The 15,296-nt window shown below is 53.0% G+C and overlaps 1 protein-coding gene across 1 annotated transcript; it reads left to right on the top strand.

Moving 5' to 3' along the window:
- The first annotated feature begins 427 nt into the window (after nt 1-427).
- On the top strand, nt 428-12,209 carry FCAMR (Fc fragment of IgA and IgM receptor). The gene is made up of 7 exons (XM_030302844.1): nt 428-466; nt 3,321-3,393; nt 4,875-5,018; nt 8,189-8,527; nt 9,660-10,419; nt 11,053-11,171; nt 11,775-12,209. Exons 1-7 carry the CDS (start codon nt 428-430, stop codon nt 11,954-11,956), a joined length of 1,656 nt encoding a protein of 551 aa, XP_030158704.1. The 3' UTR covers nt 11,957-12,209.
- Nucleotides 12,210-15,296: the final 3,087 nt, after the last annotated feature.

The raw sequence follows: 15,296 nt of genomic DNA on the forward strand, positions 1-15,296 counted from the left end.
CCCTACAGGGGTCAGCTAAACTGGGGCATCCTGAAAAATCTGGGGCTCTGGACTGGAGGGGAAATGAGAAGTGGAAGAACGGAGATCCGTGTGTTTTCTTTGATGCCACTGTCACCACCCCTGGAAGAGTTCTTCAGGAGTAAGTGACAGGAAGGACCACAAGGAGCCAGGGCTGGCTCCCCCCTAGAAGAACTAGAAGCCGAGGCCCGATGTGCCCTGACTCGCTGCAGGTGTGGAGGGGCGAGGGGCACAACTACGTCTCGCACTTGAGGCTTCCGGGGCTATAGCCCCAGCTGCTTTCCAGCGCTCCGGTGCTGCCTTCTCAGTCTCAAGGTTAGAGGGAAGACGCTAGAAGGTGTCCAAACACCAGCATCTCAAAGAGACAGAGAAAAAGAAAAGTCCGGGTGGATTTTACTTCTGGGCTGAGATGGATAGAGAAGCCTCAGCTAAGCCCGGAGAAGGACAGGTGAGATGCGGCTTCCCCCCTCCACCTACCCCCCCACCCCAGGCTGGGGTCCTGTCTCCCAGTGGGGGGTGGTGAATTTCTGCAGCAGTTCTCAAGCATGCATTCAGGGGCTCTCCCCACAGCAGGCCGGGCTCACTCCCAGGGGGCCAGGAAAGGTCTGTGGGGTCCAGGCTGCAACATCGCCCTCCCACCTCCCGGCTCTCCTGATCCCCTCAACTCTCCCTCCCACCAGAGTGCAAGATTCCTTTGAGGCCCTAAGTAATGTAGAACCAACAAATGTCAGAAAGAGAAGGAAACATGGAGATCCACAAAGTTCTTCTGCTATAGTGGAGACAAGGATGCATTGTTCTAGGTCATTCCATCAGCCACAGGCAAAGCAAAAGCTCCTGAGTCCTGGTTCTGTGCACTTCCCTCTGTACCACAGGGGCTCATTTCTTTCTTGTCAGCTGCCCCAGGGGTAGGGAATAGGAGAGGAGTGGGCCTGGTAGGGGGTGGGGGGGGATGGGGGAGTGGGTAGGGGGTGGCCAGTAGGGATCCGGGGAGTCGGGGAGTCGTAGAGCAGCCTGTGTTGGAGATAGATGTCCTTCCTGGCAGGACCAGGGGATGAGAGTGCCCCCCCACCATGTGGCCCTCACCCCCTAAGATGTTGTGCATTATAACAAAGGCCTGTAGCCCCAGGCTGCTGAGTTAGGGCCCTCTGTATCCTGGAGAAAGGCTTTCTGAAGGTCATTGGCAGGGTGGGGGACTTGGAGACATTTCCTCCAATATAGTCTTTTCAGCCTCGATCAAGGCTAATAGCACCCTGGAGGCCTTTTATCTCACACTCTGTGCTTCCTCATTGCCCCTCCGAGGCCAGGCGGCTTTTGCTCCTGCCTAGAGATTGCTGCCCCAGGGGACTCCAGAGGAAGCGGGTGGTGTGGTCTACAGACTTTGACCTCAACCTGTGCTGTGTCAGCACCTAGTGCGTTGGGAAAACCAGCCCTAGGAACCTGGGCTTGGTGGACATTAATCAAACAAACAGATTAGGCGCAGGCACACCTGGAGAGCCACTGGGGGAGGGCAGGCAGCCAGAAAGCTCTGGACGGCACAGAGGGCCTATGGCTGCCATGGCATTGCCCAAGATGGGGGCATCATGGAGGAGGCATGAGAAGCCCGAGGGCTTTTCCAACCCCAGCCAGTCTCGGGGCTCTACCTGGATAGAGAAGCCAAGGCTTTGGCGGGGGGGGGGGGGGGGGGGGGGGGCGGCGCTGGTTGGGCAGAGCCGAGCTGGGGTGGACAGTTTGCAGCTCCAGGGCCAACCCATGGAGCCTGCCACCCTCGTGTCCTCTACTCTCCCTTCCCTTCCCTTCTTTTCTTCTCTGCCTCCTACTTCTTGCCTCCCCCATTCCTTTTTCTCCTCTTTCAGTCTATGCCCCAGCCTGGCCAGCGGCCTTGCATGGCTTTGTCTAGTTGGGCCAGAGGGGGTGGGTGAGCGTCTCCTGCCCATGGCCCAGACCGCTGACTATCTGCTCCAATCCTCAACATTAGTGAGGCAGGGATTAGAGGAGGAAGGAGACAGTGATGGCTAACTTTAGTTTGCCTTTTTTTTTTTACAGGTCCCAAGAACTGTAGGCAGTAGACAGATTCAAAGCACAGATTTTTGATTAATCAAAAAGCATCCTTGAAAACCCTAGGAGGAATACAAATGAAGTATAATGTACAATCTCTGTCTTTATAATCAGCAGACAAGGGAAGACTGTTGAGTAGGGATCAGTATGGTGTCTGTGACGGGAGTGGTCAGTTCACAATAGCTGTGTGCTGTGCTCCTACACCATCCTGCATCCTGTTCCAGAGCCTGGGGGCAGAGATGACACGCAAAGTCCCACCCCAGGCCGGCAGGAGAGACCAGAGCAGAAGGAGATCAGTGTGGACGGGAGGACAGGGAGGGCTTTCTAGACGTTGTGGAGAAGAGACAGACGAGGGCAGTCACGCAGATAATTGCTTTTTTCGACAGCTCATTTTTAATTTTTTTTTTTTTAAGGTTCATTTATCTTTGAGACAGAGAGAGACAGAGCATGAAAGGGGGAGGGTCAGAAAGAGAGGAAGACACGGAATCCGAAGCAGGTTCCAGTCTCTGAGCTGTCAGCACAGAGCCCAACATGGGGCTCGAACCCACAGACCCTAAGATCATGACCTGAGCCCAAGTCGGAGGCTCAACCGACTGAGCCACCCAGGCGCCCCCCCCCTCCACCCCCGATAGCTCATTTTTAACTCCTTGTTACTGACCGGAGGTACACGCCCAGTGAAACAGAAGGCTTCCCTTGAAGGAATCAATTCTCCTTCCGCAAAATAGAAGGGGGGAAGGGGGAAGAGGGAGGTTGCTGCTCTGCATGGAGAACACTGCCAGCACTTCCGACACAATCGAGTTTCACTTGTGCAACAACCCCCTTTACGCATTTGCTCATTTCCCTGGAGAGGAGACTGACACCCCCCCCCCCCCCCCCCAGATTCCGGGCTAGGTGTAAGCTTCAAGTGTGTGGTCTTTCCACTCTCTGTGACTGCCCCAAATTCGGAGCTCCACGCTGGCAGGCGGGTGTGGGGGCTGGAATCCTACAGGGGGAGTCCACCTCTTCTGAACCCAGAAACCCCGAGGGTAGGGACGTTGTAGCCTTGGTGGTGGTGACCCAGGCCAAACACGCGTGCTTAGGAGTGGGAGATGGAGTCACGCTGGTCTCAGAGGGGGCAGTTCCCGCCCTGCTCTTGGTTGGATGTAGCCCATCCAGCCGCAGCACTGAGCAAACTGAGGTCCTGGAGAGAGAAGGGGCTCGGCCCAGGTCTCCCTGCTCCGCACCCTCTCAGGCTTCGTCCACTGCAGTGTTTTTTGCAGGTCACCAAGCAGAGGGCAGGATGGAAATTGCCCATCTTCCTCACGCTGTGCCTGTTGCAAGGTGAGTCCCAAACCCAGCCCAGACTCAGAGCTTGCGGGATGAGCCCCGTGCCTTCCAGGCTGCAGAGATTTCTGGCGGGCCCTCAGTGGCGTTCAGGGCTCCCACGGAAGTTTTGGGCATACCCCGGCTTTCTCTCCGGGGATCCAAGGCCCTGCAGTGGATCCAGGGAGTGGTCAGATCTAGGCCCAGGGGGAATGGGAGAGGCAAGAGAGAGGGCGTATGCCTGTTTTGATCTTTTCTAGAAGACTCACTGTCTTGCTATGCCCACTATCTCTGCTCTCTTCCATTCAAGTTGATGGCTGAAAGTCGGCTGCATTTGCAAGATAAGGGTTCCAGGGCTTGTGTATAAAAGACGGCAGGCACAGGGCTCATTCCCACTCATTCAAAAAACACTCAGTGCCAGGCCCAGTACTAAGGACTTAAAGGTGCAGATCTGTCCTACATGAAACAGTTTGGAGTTGACAAAGAAACGAGATGGGTCAATAAAATTTACATCTATGCATTTACTGATTTAGTCAACATACATTTATGGAGGGCTGACCGTATGCCCTGCGCTAAGGGCGGGTGGATGAAAGACAGAATCTTGCCAATAGGTGCTGGCAGGCTGGTGTGGTGAGCCTGGCCAGGTATAGATCCGGCTCAGATGACAAATGGCCCTATGTGCTGTGGTCGGCATTTTATTTTAATGTTTATTTTTGAGAGAGAGAGAGAGAGAGAGAGAGAGAGAGAGAGAGATCACAAGCGGGGAAGGGGCAGAGAGAGAGGAAGACAGAATCCGAAGCAGGCTCCAGGCTCTGAGCTGTCAGCACAGCCTTACGAAGGGCTCAAACTCACAAACCGCGAGATCGTGACCTGAGCCGAAGTCAGATGTTTAACGGACTGAGCCACCCAGGCGCCCCAAACAAATCAGAATTTTAATGAATTAAGGGTAGCTAATACAGGAGCAAGAACTCTGTACTATAACCAGACCATCTCTTTATTTTAATCTCCCCCCAGCCCCTTTAAAATTTTTCCATAGAAACCAAAGCCCCCAGATGAAAACTCAGGCAGGCCCATGAGTTTTCTGTTAACATATTAGTGTAGGTGAGAGTTCTGACTGAATTTCTTTCACTCTCGAATGCTAAATTTGAAGTTCTAAGTGTGCAGTTAAATATTTTGGTTGGCCCCTTAATCTTCCTTCAACGATATGCCCCATCATCTACCCAAGGCCTACGGTCAGGAAGACGCTGCAGGGGGGACGCGGTGGCCGTCTTCTCTGTTCCTCTCTTCTGCCTCCTCCCCATGTTGGCAGTTGGGGCTCGTCACCCCAGCAGGGTCCCAGGAGCAAAAGGGAGGAGGGGCAATAGACGGGGAGCTCTTGCTTGCTGGGGTGGCCTGGAGCTCTCTGGCCTGGCAGGAGTTTAGAGCTGGCTCTTTCTTTGGTGGGTGCATTTGTGAACTTAGATGGTCCCCTGATGGCCCATCTCCTCCCTTTGCCCCAGGTTCTGCTTTGACCCCTCCACAGAGAAGACCCCATCTCAGATGCCTGCGGACCGTCTCTCTGCCCTCTGCACCCCGCCTCTGGGCCAAGGAAACACTCACTCCTTTCTCACCCCTCTGCGGGAGAGGGAAGACATCCATCGCAGGTGCAATGACTCTCCCTCTGTCCTGCCTCAAACCTCTTGTGCTCTCTCAGACAGTGTCGGTCTCCGGTCCATGGCTGCCCCACATCTGCAGCCCCCCCCCCCCAACTTTCTCCTCTCTGGGAGAAGCCATAGCCACAGACGACTGCCGGGAAATGATGGGTGAATGAGTTCAGGGCATCTGTCTCCACTGAAGGGCAGAGAATCTGCATCAGGGGCCCCAGATGGGCACCACGTTGATCTAAAGTGCTGGCTCTTTCTTTAATTTCCATAGGTGACTAATAAAAATTCCAAATGACATGGGGGCATCTGGATGGCTCAGTCCATTAAGCATCCTACTTCGGCTCAGGTCACGATTTCACGGTTCATGGGTTTGAGTCCCGCATCAGGCTCTGTGCCGACAGCTCGGAGCCTGGAGCCTGCTTCGGATTCTGTCTCCCCCTCTCTCTGCCCCTCTCTCTGCTTGCGTTCTCTCTCGCTATCTCTCTCTCTCTCTCCCTCAAAAATAAAGAATAAAACATTAAAAAATAAAAAAAATCCAAATGACATATAATACATACCAAATACATTCCAAATTATACATAATATAACATACATACCTTAATTATGTATAACTAGGAGCTACTGATCAGTAATCTACTGAGTTCTTAAGGGCAAGTTAAATTTGGTATTAATAAAAGAAAAAAAATGTTGATTGCAAGAGCTGATTACAGACTCTTTCTTTTAAAGTTTATTTTTGAGAGAGAGAGAGAGAGAGAGAGAGAGAGAGTGAATCCAAAGCAGGCTCTGCGCTGACAGCAGCGAGCCCAATGTGGGGCTTGAACTCACAAACCATGAGATCATGACCTGAGCTGAGCCACCCAGGAGGCCCTGGTTAAGGATTCTCAATCAGCTCTTTTTTTTTTTTTTCAACGTTTATTTATTTTTGGGACAGAGAGAGACAGAGCATGAACGGGGGAGGGGCAGAGAGAGAGGGAGACACAGAATCGGAAACAGGCTCCAGGCTCTGAGCCATCAGCCCAGAGCCCGACGCGGGGCTTGAACTCACGGACCGCGAGATGGTGACCTGGCTGAAGTTGGACGCTTAACCGACTGCGCCACCCAGGCGCCCCTCAATCAGCTTTCTACAGCGAGGTCAGACTGCCCCGCCCTGCCGATTTGTGGAAGAGACATACCAAAGATTGTCTCGTGTGTGCCACAAGTGGATCACAAGAATTCCTGAAAGCTAGGGCACGAACACTTTATCAGGGCACTACCAATGTTGTCCTGAGATGGTCCTTGTTTGCAACTGAATATTCTTGACTCTCAATGATAAATTGCCACTTATCCTGATTAACAGCGGCACAGTTGGTGATGCGTCATGAAATTACACCTACCGTGAATATTGATATAGTCGTGGCTTTTATGGCCCTGAGTCTTCTAGAATTAGACCTCGGGACATACGCAACAGGCAGGGCCAGCTCGACGAGCTAAGAGGGCTGGGTTTAATGCTCTGCTATTACCCTGGTGAACAAGGGGTTAATAATTTTGCAACAAGGGGCTCTGCATTTTCATTTTGAGCTGGGCTTTGCAATTATGTAGCCACTACGGGCAACAGGATATTAAACTTGGGTATTAAACTGAACCTACTTGTCTTCCGAGGCTCTAAAGACACTGACCGAGTTGATGTGCGCCAGGTACCCACAGCCTAAAGCAAGATATTCTGCTGCCTGGGCAGGAACGCGCAGAGCGCTTATAAAGCCGGTTGTCCCTGCAATAGCCCGCCGTGTAGCCGTCTGAAGAATCGTGAGCCCCCAGCAGAGCTCACCGGGAGCGCCGCTTTGGAGAGAGATGTCCATGTGTTGCGCCCTCCTCCACTTGCCTGGGGAGACAGGAGGGATCGCTGCCCCCTCCCGTTCAGCCAAGTTCAGAGAAGGAATCTGTAGGAAGACACTCAGCGAGTTTTTCCCATGTCCCAGCTTTGTCCTGACAGCAGAACAAAGGCGTTTCCTGGAACCTGCCGAAAGGAGCTGGCCTGGGGACTCCTCCACGAAGGCCACCCAGAAAGGACTGTGACCCCAAAAGGAAGGGCAGGTGGCCAGCCGTCATAGGTTTGGGGGGGGGGGGGGGGGGGAGGCCCAAAAGGCCAGTCGGAGAGACAGTTCTTGCCGGGAGGGAACTGCAGCCAGAGGCCATGGAAAGTTCTGGGAGGCAAAAGTCCCAGGAAGAGCTCTGGCCGCCCGTGTGCCCAGAGAGCGTGGCGAATAGAGCACAACTCTCTGCCTCACCTTCCCCTCTGTTCCTCTGTACCCAGTCCCCGATGGGCCTAAGCACCAGTTTTGAGTAGAAGGAGTAGAGCAAAGAGACTGGAACGGCAGCCAGTCGTTGGACTGGACTGATCTTACCACCCTGGGCCAGGCTGGACTTTTTCCCCATCCAAGGGAGACCGTGAGAGTTACCACGAGTGAGGTTATGCCTGCGATTCATCAAGCAGCAGAGGCCGTGTGAAGAGACAGTGAGACACACGACAAGCCTTGTTTCTGCTCGCCCCAGAGCGAGTTAATGTCATTCAGTAAACAGGCCGTGGGCAGGTTCAACCACGATTTCCACCTGTTACCAAAGCGGGTGTGTTCGCAGGCCCATTCAGCTGTGCGTTGTTGGGGGCATGTGGTTGTTTACCCTCTGCCGGGAAATGCGGGGGGCGAACACATCCCCAGTCACCGGTCTGGGGATGTACCCACCAAGTGGACCGGGATACCGGTGTTTCAGGCACCCTCTCCGCTCGGGGGGAAAGCACACTAACCTGTTCTTACCATCGAACTATCTCTTGTGTATTCACTCCACCAACCAGACTGCAGCCCTCTTGTCAGATGTTGACCCAGGCCCCGGACGGACTCGTAGGAGAAAGTCTGGCACATGATAGGAGCCAGCTAACAGTTGGAAAGAGTATTCCTGCATTTCTGTCTCTCACATGGGGCCCTGGATACAGCTGCATTCCGTATCTTGGGGTGCTCCCGATCTAGGGGCTAAGCTCTGACATTTCTATGTTGATTCTTCCTCGCCTCACTTTCACGAAGGTGTTTTTCTGGCCTATTCCCTAATTCCGACAGAGTCTGGGGCTCGTACCTCCCCACCGTGACCTTTCGCGAATCTCCCTTCCCTCTGACCATTTTTTTCCCTCTCTCTGCCCGCAGACGCAAACGCACTGAAGGGCCCGAGGCTGGTGTCTGGGGAGCCGGGGGGAACTGTCACCATCCAGTGCCATTATGCCCCCTTGGCCATCAACGTATACGAGCGGAAGTACTGGTGCCGTCTCAGCCCCCTGACGTCGTTCTGCCACACCATTGTGTCCACCACCGGCTACGCTCATCTTGGCTACCGTGGCCGCGTGACATTTGCAGACTTCCCGCAGAGAGGCTTGTTTGTGGTGAGGCTGTCCCAACTGTCCCCGGATGATGTGGGCCGCTACCGCTGTGGCATTGGGAAGAGAAACGACATGTTCTTCTTCAGCATGAATCTGACCGTCTCTGCAGGTACGGGCTGGCGGCGGGTGCGTCAAGTCTGGTGAGGGGAATGCTGGGAAGGAGAAGGTGTGGGAGAAGACTGTCCAGTCCAAGAGGCCCTTAAACCTGAGGGGAGCGATGAGGAAAAGCTGGGGGTGGGGCAAGGACTTTAAGAAGTAGGCTTTCAGGGGCGCCTGGGTGGCTCAGTCGGTTGAGCATATAACTCTTAGTTTCGGCCCAGGTCGTGATCTCACAGTTGCGTGAGTTGAAGCCCCATGTCTGGCTCTGCACTGGCAGTGAAGAACCTACTTGGGACTCTCTCTCTTTCTCTCTCTCTCTCCTCCTCTGCCCCTCCCCTGCTTACTCTGTCTCTGTCTCTCTCAAAATAAATAAATAAACTAAAAAAAAAAAAAAAAGTAGGCTTTCATTTCAGAAAGAAATTACCTTTGGGAAGGTAGATATTAGGAAACACTTCCAAAATGAATGCATGCAGACTACCTCACCCAAATCCCCCCACATTTTGTGGCATGTGTTTTTGGAGAGGACTCCAAGAAGTTGAATTGAATAATACGGCTTCTTAGGTGCATGGTGTCTCTTTGTTCAGACAAGCAGAGCAGGTAAGAGATGCGGGACAAAAGAGGCTCTTCCTGAGACCGAGCCCCTTAGCAGACATCTGACAGCTTCGAGGCCCATGCTCTGTGGGGCAGGTTCCAGAGAAGTGACCCAGAATCGGGCACCCAGAGCCTGGGGAAGGGCGCCCAGGCAGTGGAAGACGAGGAGAGAGGCAGCGCCTGGGATTGCATTTGTCTTGTTCAATGTCACTCTAACCATCTGCTGAGATTGGCTGCTCTATTTGAGGACCCGTATGTGGTGGGCTGTGGGAAAGAGGCCAGTATGGGCATGCAGGACATCTCAGTAGAGACTGCGGGCATAAAAAAGAGAGAGAGAGAGAAAGGACCATAAAATGTCAACATTTGCAAAAAGATTAGAGATTCCACCCGGTTTTCCCCTATTTTTATTTTATCCAACATATTGACCCAAGACTGTGTTGCTTAATGAGGATGCATTCCTTGGGGCAAACACTTTAAGCCTGGGATCTTTTGCTAAATCCTGTAGGCAGCTGGGAGAGCCTTCCTATGCGGTCTCCTTCCGCCATTGACAGGTCTTTCCAGCGCCGTCCCCCCACCCACTCTGGCTGCGGGTGAGCTCGTCGTGGCATCCCTTGGAACAGCAACACCGGCGGCCAACAGATGGACCCCAGCAACCTCCCGGATGACAGAAAGACAAGGAACAGGATTCCACAGAGTTGCTCTGACTCCAGGAACCAGGAAAACAACAGCTTCCGCTGAGGGCAGGCAGACCCCAGGAACAACTGGGGCAGCAGCTCTAGGGACAGGTAGTCGGGTAGAGAGTTCTGTCTGGACAACAGTCCCCATTCCAGAGAGTTCAGCTTCAACCATCGGACATATGTCCAATACGACAGAAGGTGTTTGGGTGTGGGACACCAACGGCTCGGTAGGGGATTCGGGCAGGCCCAGCGAGGAAGGGAGGGAGATAACAACTACTGAGGCCGATAGGCCACAAGAAGAAGCAGAGAGGGTCAGAACAGCTCTGGGTGTAGTTGGGAAGGTCATAGGGACCATCAGGCCAACAACTCTGGTCTCAGAAAAACGGGTGCAGGAAATCTTGCAAGAAGCAACAGCCATTGCTAAGCCCCAAGCCCTGGGCTCCATTGAAAGAACTACCCCAGCTGCAGGCGTGTGGACCCTGGGGCCCTCCAGCATACAGGTGGCGTCTGAGGAGGGAGCTACCGAAGGGGACCTAGACACGCCTGCTGGATACAGCGATCCCCAAGCAACACCGAGCCAGGCCCCGGCAGCTGGGCCCAGGAGGCCCCTGGGCAAGGGGTATTCCATGAAGAGGTAAACTCCCAGCCCCTCCTCTCTGCCCTACTCCAGGCACGCCCCTCCCTGGGCTGACCTCTGCGCCCACCCCCCCCCCCCCACCTGCTCACTTCTCTCCCTTTGTCACCTCAGGACAGCAAAGGGCAAGGCCCATAAACATCACAGACCCTCCCTTGTTCAAGGCTCCTTGCTAAGAAACCCTGAGTGTTTTCATGTGGTTTTCAAGCAAAGATCAAAACAAAAGAGTAACAGAATATTTAGGTGGAACCTTTGGGACTTTTTTTTAAAAGATGAGGAACAAAAGCTCCAGACAGGGGAGGTACTTGCTGAAGCCACAGGGGAAGACCGTGAAACCATGGGGCAGAGCCCCATGCCCAGGGTGGATTCCCTGCCTCTCACTCAGTCCTCTTTCCCACGGTGACACAGAGTGGCCCCTACCTGCCTCACACTCAGTGCAGTAGGGACAAGATGGGGGCTCCCGTCCCAGCTCTGCTACGAACCCGCCGTGGGAATAAGGGGAGCCGACTTCCCTTACCTCAGCTCTCACCTGTAAAGCGAGGGGCGAGGGCCGAATGGCCTTCGGTCTCCTGTCCAGCTCCCGCCCGCCCTCCCCTGCACTCTTCTCATCCCCACCTGTTACTTCCACTCCAGGGCTTCTCCAGGAGAGAAAAACATCTCTCGGATCCTGACTCCTGTCTCTACGGTGCTCTTCCCCCTCACGCTTGTGGCTCTCGTCCTGTTGCAAAGGAGGCTCCGGATAAACAGGACCTGTGAGTTGAGCCGAGGAGGGAGTGCTCGTTCCCACCGGACACCCTCCGGACTGGGTGGGGTCCCGACTGGTAAAAGTGCTAAATTCTAGACAGAGCCATTTAACCGGTCCTGGCCTTGGTTTCTCAATGAAATGGGAAAATCAGTTATGCCTCAAAGGCACCCCCGGGCAGAAGGAGAAGCTCTTTCAGAGGATGGCAAGCCATAAGATGTTGGTGGGCATGGGAAATGCATGAGCCATGCCGGCAGCAGGCAACAGGAGCACAGGGACCAGGTGCGGGGAGCAGACCACATTTGCACCCTCTGCCTCATGGCCCAGCCAAAAGCGTCTTCCGGCTAGGTTTCCGTACTCCTCAAGGGAGTGTTCCGAGGTGTTTAGCTCTGATGAAGAGAGGGCGAGATGTTCCGGGAGCAAGTGGAAGAGGCTGAGGTGCTCACACCCAGGACCTCGAAGGCCTGGCCCAATCCTTTTCAATCCAAGGGCTCAGTTGCAATTCATCTGTGTCAGGAAGTTCCCGGAAGGTTGTAGGGGTTGGGGGGTGGGGTACTCAGGGAATCGCATTCAGTTCCCAGTTATCCTCACGGCATGCTCTGTGTCTGTGCAGCTCAGGAGACAGAAGGGACAGCAGGGGTCACCTTGATTCAGATGACGCATTTCCTGGAACTGAGCCTCCAGCCAGACCAGCTGCCCCACGTAGAGAGGAAGATATTCCGGGATGAGTCTCCTCCTCAGGCCCGTCTGACTGTCCCCGAGAGGCACCCTGGCCCCCAAGGAATGGAACAATAAGCTGTTCAGTCCTCGTGGAAAGAGAGCCAGGACGAAACAGCATGACTTCAGCCTTTTTTTCATCCTTCCTCCACCTATACAGAGGGAAGCAAATGGACTGGGGAAACAGAGGCTGGCCGTCCTTGGGCCTAGGAAAGTCAAGCATTTCCCACAGCCAAAGGTGGTATATGACTCAAAGGAGGCTGCAAGAAAGGACTCATTAAACATCGGCGGAGGTCACCTAGGAGAGCGTGGAACTTCCATTTCCGGGAGTTTGAAAATAGAGGAGGCTTCCAATTGCTACGAATTCTTAGCCATCATTCCTACTCCTTGCTAGGCATCCCCTTTTCTCAGGTCTGTTAGCATTCAGCCTGCTGCACACATTTATTTAATCATATTCACGTACACGAGGCTTGCCTTCTCAAGAAGATTCTAAGCTCCTTTAGGGCAGTAATTGTGTTTGACCCACATCACTATGTCCCCAGAGAACTTCCAATTCAGTAGGGCGCCCAGTAAGTATTTGTGCTGAACGGCTGACCAGAGGGCATGGGCTCAGTGGCCTCCGAGGTATTCTGAGTCCCCCTTCACTCCCCTCCAGTCCCCTGGAGGACTCCATAGGCAGGTGTTTTCTCCATAGAAACGAAAAGGCACAACCCCCATTCCTCAAATCATCCCCCCACATTTGGGCCCATAGTCATCATGCTACAGACCTTTTGACCTAGGCAAAATTTTCTGGGATTTTCCTAAATTCATGGGCGAGGAGGGTATTTTTCAGTAGATTCTCACCTTTTTCATAAAGCTCCTCTTGTTCAACGGCTTCTGAATCCTTGAGATCAAGGACTGTTGATGAAGTTGGGAAATGACCATTTGGGGGAGGGAGGGGGGTGGATGACAGAGAAGGTGGCCAGAAGGAATTTTATGTGGATTCTGCTTTTATAACCTTTTCATCCCATGCCTATTGGGGAACTTTCCCTCCATCCTTGGTCCCACTGTCTTTCAGGCATTACATCGGCTCTTTTGTTTTGCCGAATCTGTTAACCAACTGTCTGAACTTCATGTTTGGGCAAAGCAGCCTTTGAGCAATGGAAGAGAAAGAAAAGGAAGTCTCCAATGTCAAGTTGAGAATTGTCAAGTGGACATTTCCAGAAGGATCAGCCCTGCCTCCTAGGCTGTCAGCAACACCAGAAACACTTTGTTAACACATCCTCACAGCTGGTGCTGAACCCGGACACTCTCCCCAGAAAACCATGGAGATTTAGTCTTCAACTTTGGTGAGAGAGACCCCAATGTTTTGGATACGTAGGGAAGTTGAAAACATCTGACCAAATAGAATCACAGAATTTCAGAGCTAAAAGGTCTTTAGAAGTTAACCACTCCAGGGTGAGGTAACTGAAGCCTTGCGGGGGAGAAGGAAGTTGTTTAAACCCAGTTAGGAATAGAGGAAGGCTCAGACAAGAGAGCTCATAACCTTGATTTAGTGCTTTCTCCACTTCGTCACTGCTAAACAATGTATCAAAGCAAAACTAGTTAAAAATAAATCAATGACACCACTATGGCCTTGCTCCACACCATTTTCATGAATGCTGAAAAACCTGTAAGAGATAGAGAGATAAGGCAGCCACATTAACCCATTCAACCAATAAGGAAGCGGGCCCTGGAGGGTATGTAATACAGCTAAGGTCGTTTGGCTTATTAGAGGTGGGGACAGACTGAGACCCTCCCCCCTCCCCCCCCCCCCCCCCCCGTGCCCTGGATCACTCGGTGCAGGATCACCCCACCTAACTGGTGTTTACCAGGGGCGTCCACAGAATGCTAGCTTCTCAAGATTGTTAGGAGGTATTCTGAGGGGGGGAACAAAAAAAGCTTCGGTAGATCAAACAAGTTTGGGAAATGCTGGTTAAAGAATAAACAAGTTTCTTTTGCGTAGGACTTTTTGGAGCCTCTAATCCACTAAGATGCATTGCAAATAGCCGTGGGGTGTGGGGACATGATGAGTGTTTTCCCAGTGTTTTGGACTATTGTGTGCTGGTGAAGCAATCTCACTGGACCGGGATCCTCTGATCACTTACCGCTTGGGGAGGTTGGATGCACTAAGGCAGGGGTCAGCACCCCTTTTTCTGTAAAGGGCACGATAGGAAACACTTTAGAGTCTGTAGGACACACAGCGTCTGTTGCAACTCCACAGTTCTGCTGTTGTAGCACTGAAACAATGACTCTGACAGTGTGCCAACAACATTTTATTTACAGAAATAGGTGGCAAGCTGCATCTGGTTCCGGAGCCACGATTTGCCAAGCCCTGAACTAGCACACAAGACTCCGATGTGAGGGATCAGACCCTCATTCTTCCTCAAAAGCTGCCCTTGCCACGCTGCTCAGGGACCTCTCCTTTCTCCGAATCCCTGTAACACTTTCTGCTTGGGGTTCAGCAGTCGGGGCACCCGGCCTGACTGCCCCATCCTGGGGAAAGAGGGGACCAGCTCGGCAAGGGTGTTGGCCGTGTGGCTGGAGTCGGGAGCGGCTTCTAGAAGTTGGACCAGGTGCATTAGGGAAAGCTGAGGTCCACCGGCAGGGGACGAGCTAGTACAAGTTCAAAGGGGCAGAGCAGAGCCAAGATTAGTCTCAGGGCCTACTGTTCGGAGCCGGGCAGAGATAAGATCTGAGGGAAATTCTCGCCTGGAAGGAAATGGGGCAGCCCCATGTCTTTACAGCTCTTCTTTATGGGCTCCCTGATAAGCTGGTGTGACGCGGGAGTAAGACAGACAGAGCAGGCGGGCTCCACCACTCGGTATTGTCCGTGAGTTGTTTTTCCTCTTCCATCCCCCGTTAGCACGGTACATCACTGGGATGTGAGGCAGGGAAACATCCATCACTAGGCTGGAATCAAGGAAGTCTCTCTCTCTCTCTCTCTCTCTCTTATTTTTTTGTTTTTTTGTTTCTTCTTCATGGAAATTTCTAATCCAAGATACAGGTGATGAGGGAGCCTAAGGTAAGCTGACAGGCCGCAAGCACTGCCCCCCCCACCCCCGCCCCCCACCCAGGTGGGATATGTGTGATATTTCCCAGGCACTCCTGACTGCCTAAAAACAAAGGAAAGGGAGAAAACAAATGGTTAACTGATAGAGATCATAGTCCTGCTGGACCGAAGTCTCCATCACCCCTCCACAGTGATGTGGGAAACAAAGGCAGGAGGAGACCTGGATAGAACTTAATTTCCTTATAACCTGCAGCCCATTGGCAAATGCTTGAGGCCGGAAGAGTAAACTGTTTTTCTAGGAACTCCTAACTGTCTTAGTGCTAATGCTTTGCTAGAGGGACAAACAACCTTAGCCTGACGAGAACGAGGCCTCCAGTATCCTGTGAG

The sequence above is a fragment of the Lynx canadensis genome, chromosome F1, assembly GCF_007474595.2.
Source record: "Lynx canadensis isolate LIC74 chromosome F1, mLynCan4.pri.v2, whole genome shotgun sequence".
In the NCBI taxonomy this organism is placed as follows: domain Eukaryota; kingdom Metazoa; phylum Chordata; class Mammalia; order Carnivora; family Felidae; genus Lynx; species Lynx canadensis.

Excerpts from the sequence above, each read along its gene's own strand:
- FCAMR (XM_030302844.1), top strand. The coding sequence starts at position 428 with ATGGATAGAGAAGCCTCAGCTAAGCCCGGAGAAGGACAG. Across the intron at positions 5,019-8,188 it reads AGGGAAGACATCCATCGCAG|ACGCAAACGCACTGAAGGGC; the intron begins GTGCAATGACTC and ends CTCTGCCCGCAG. Across the intron at positions 8,528-9,659 it reads GAATCTGACCGTCTCTGCAG|GTCTTTCCAGCGCCGTCCCC; the intron begins GTACGGGCTGGC and ends CGCCATTGACAG.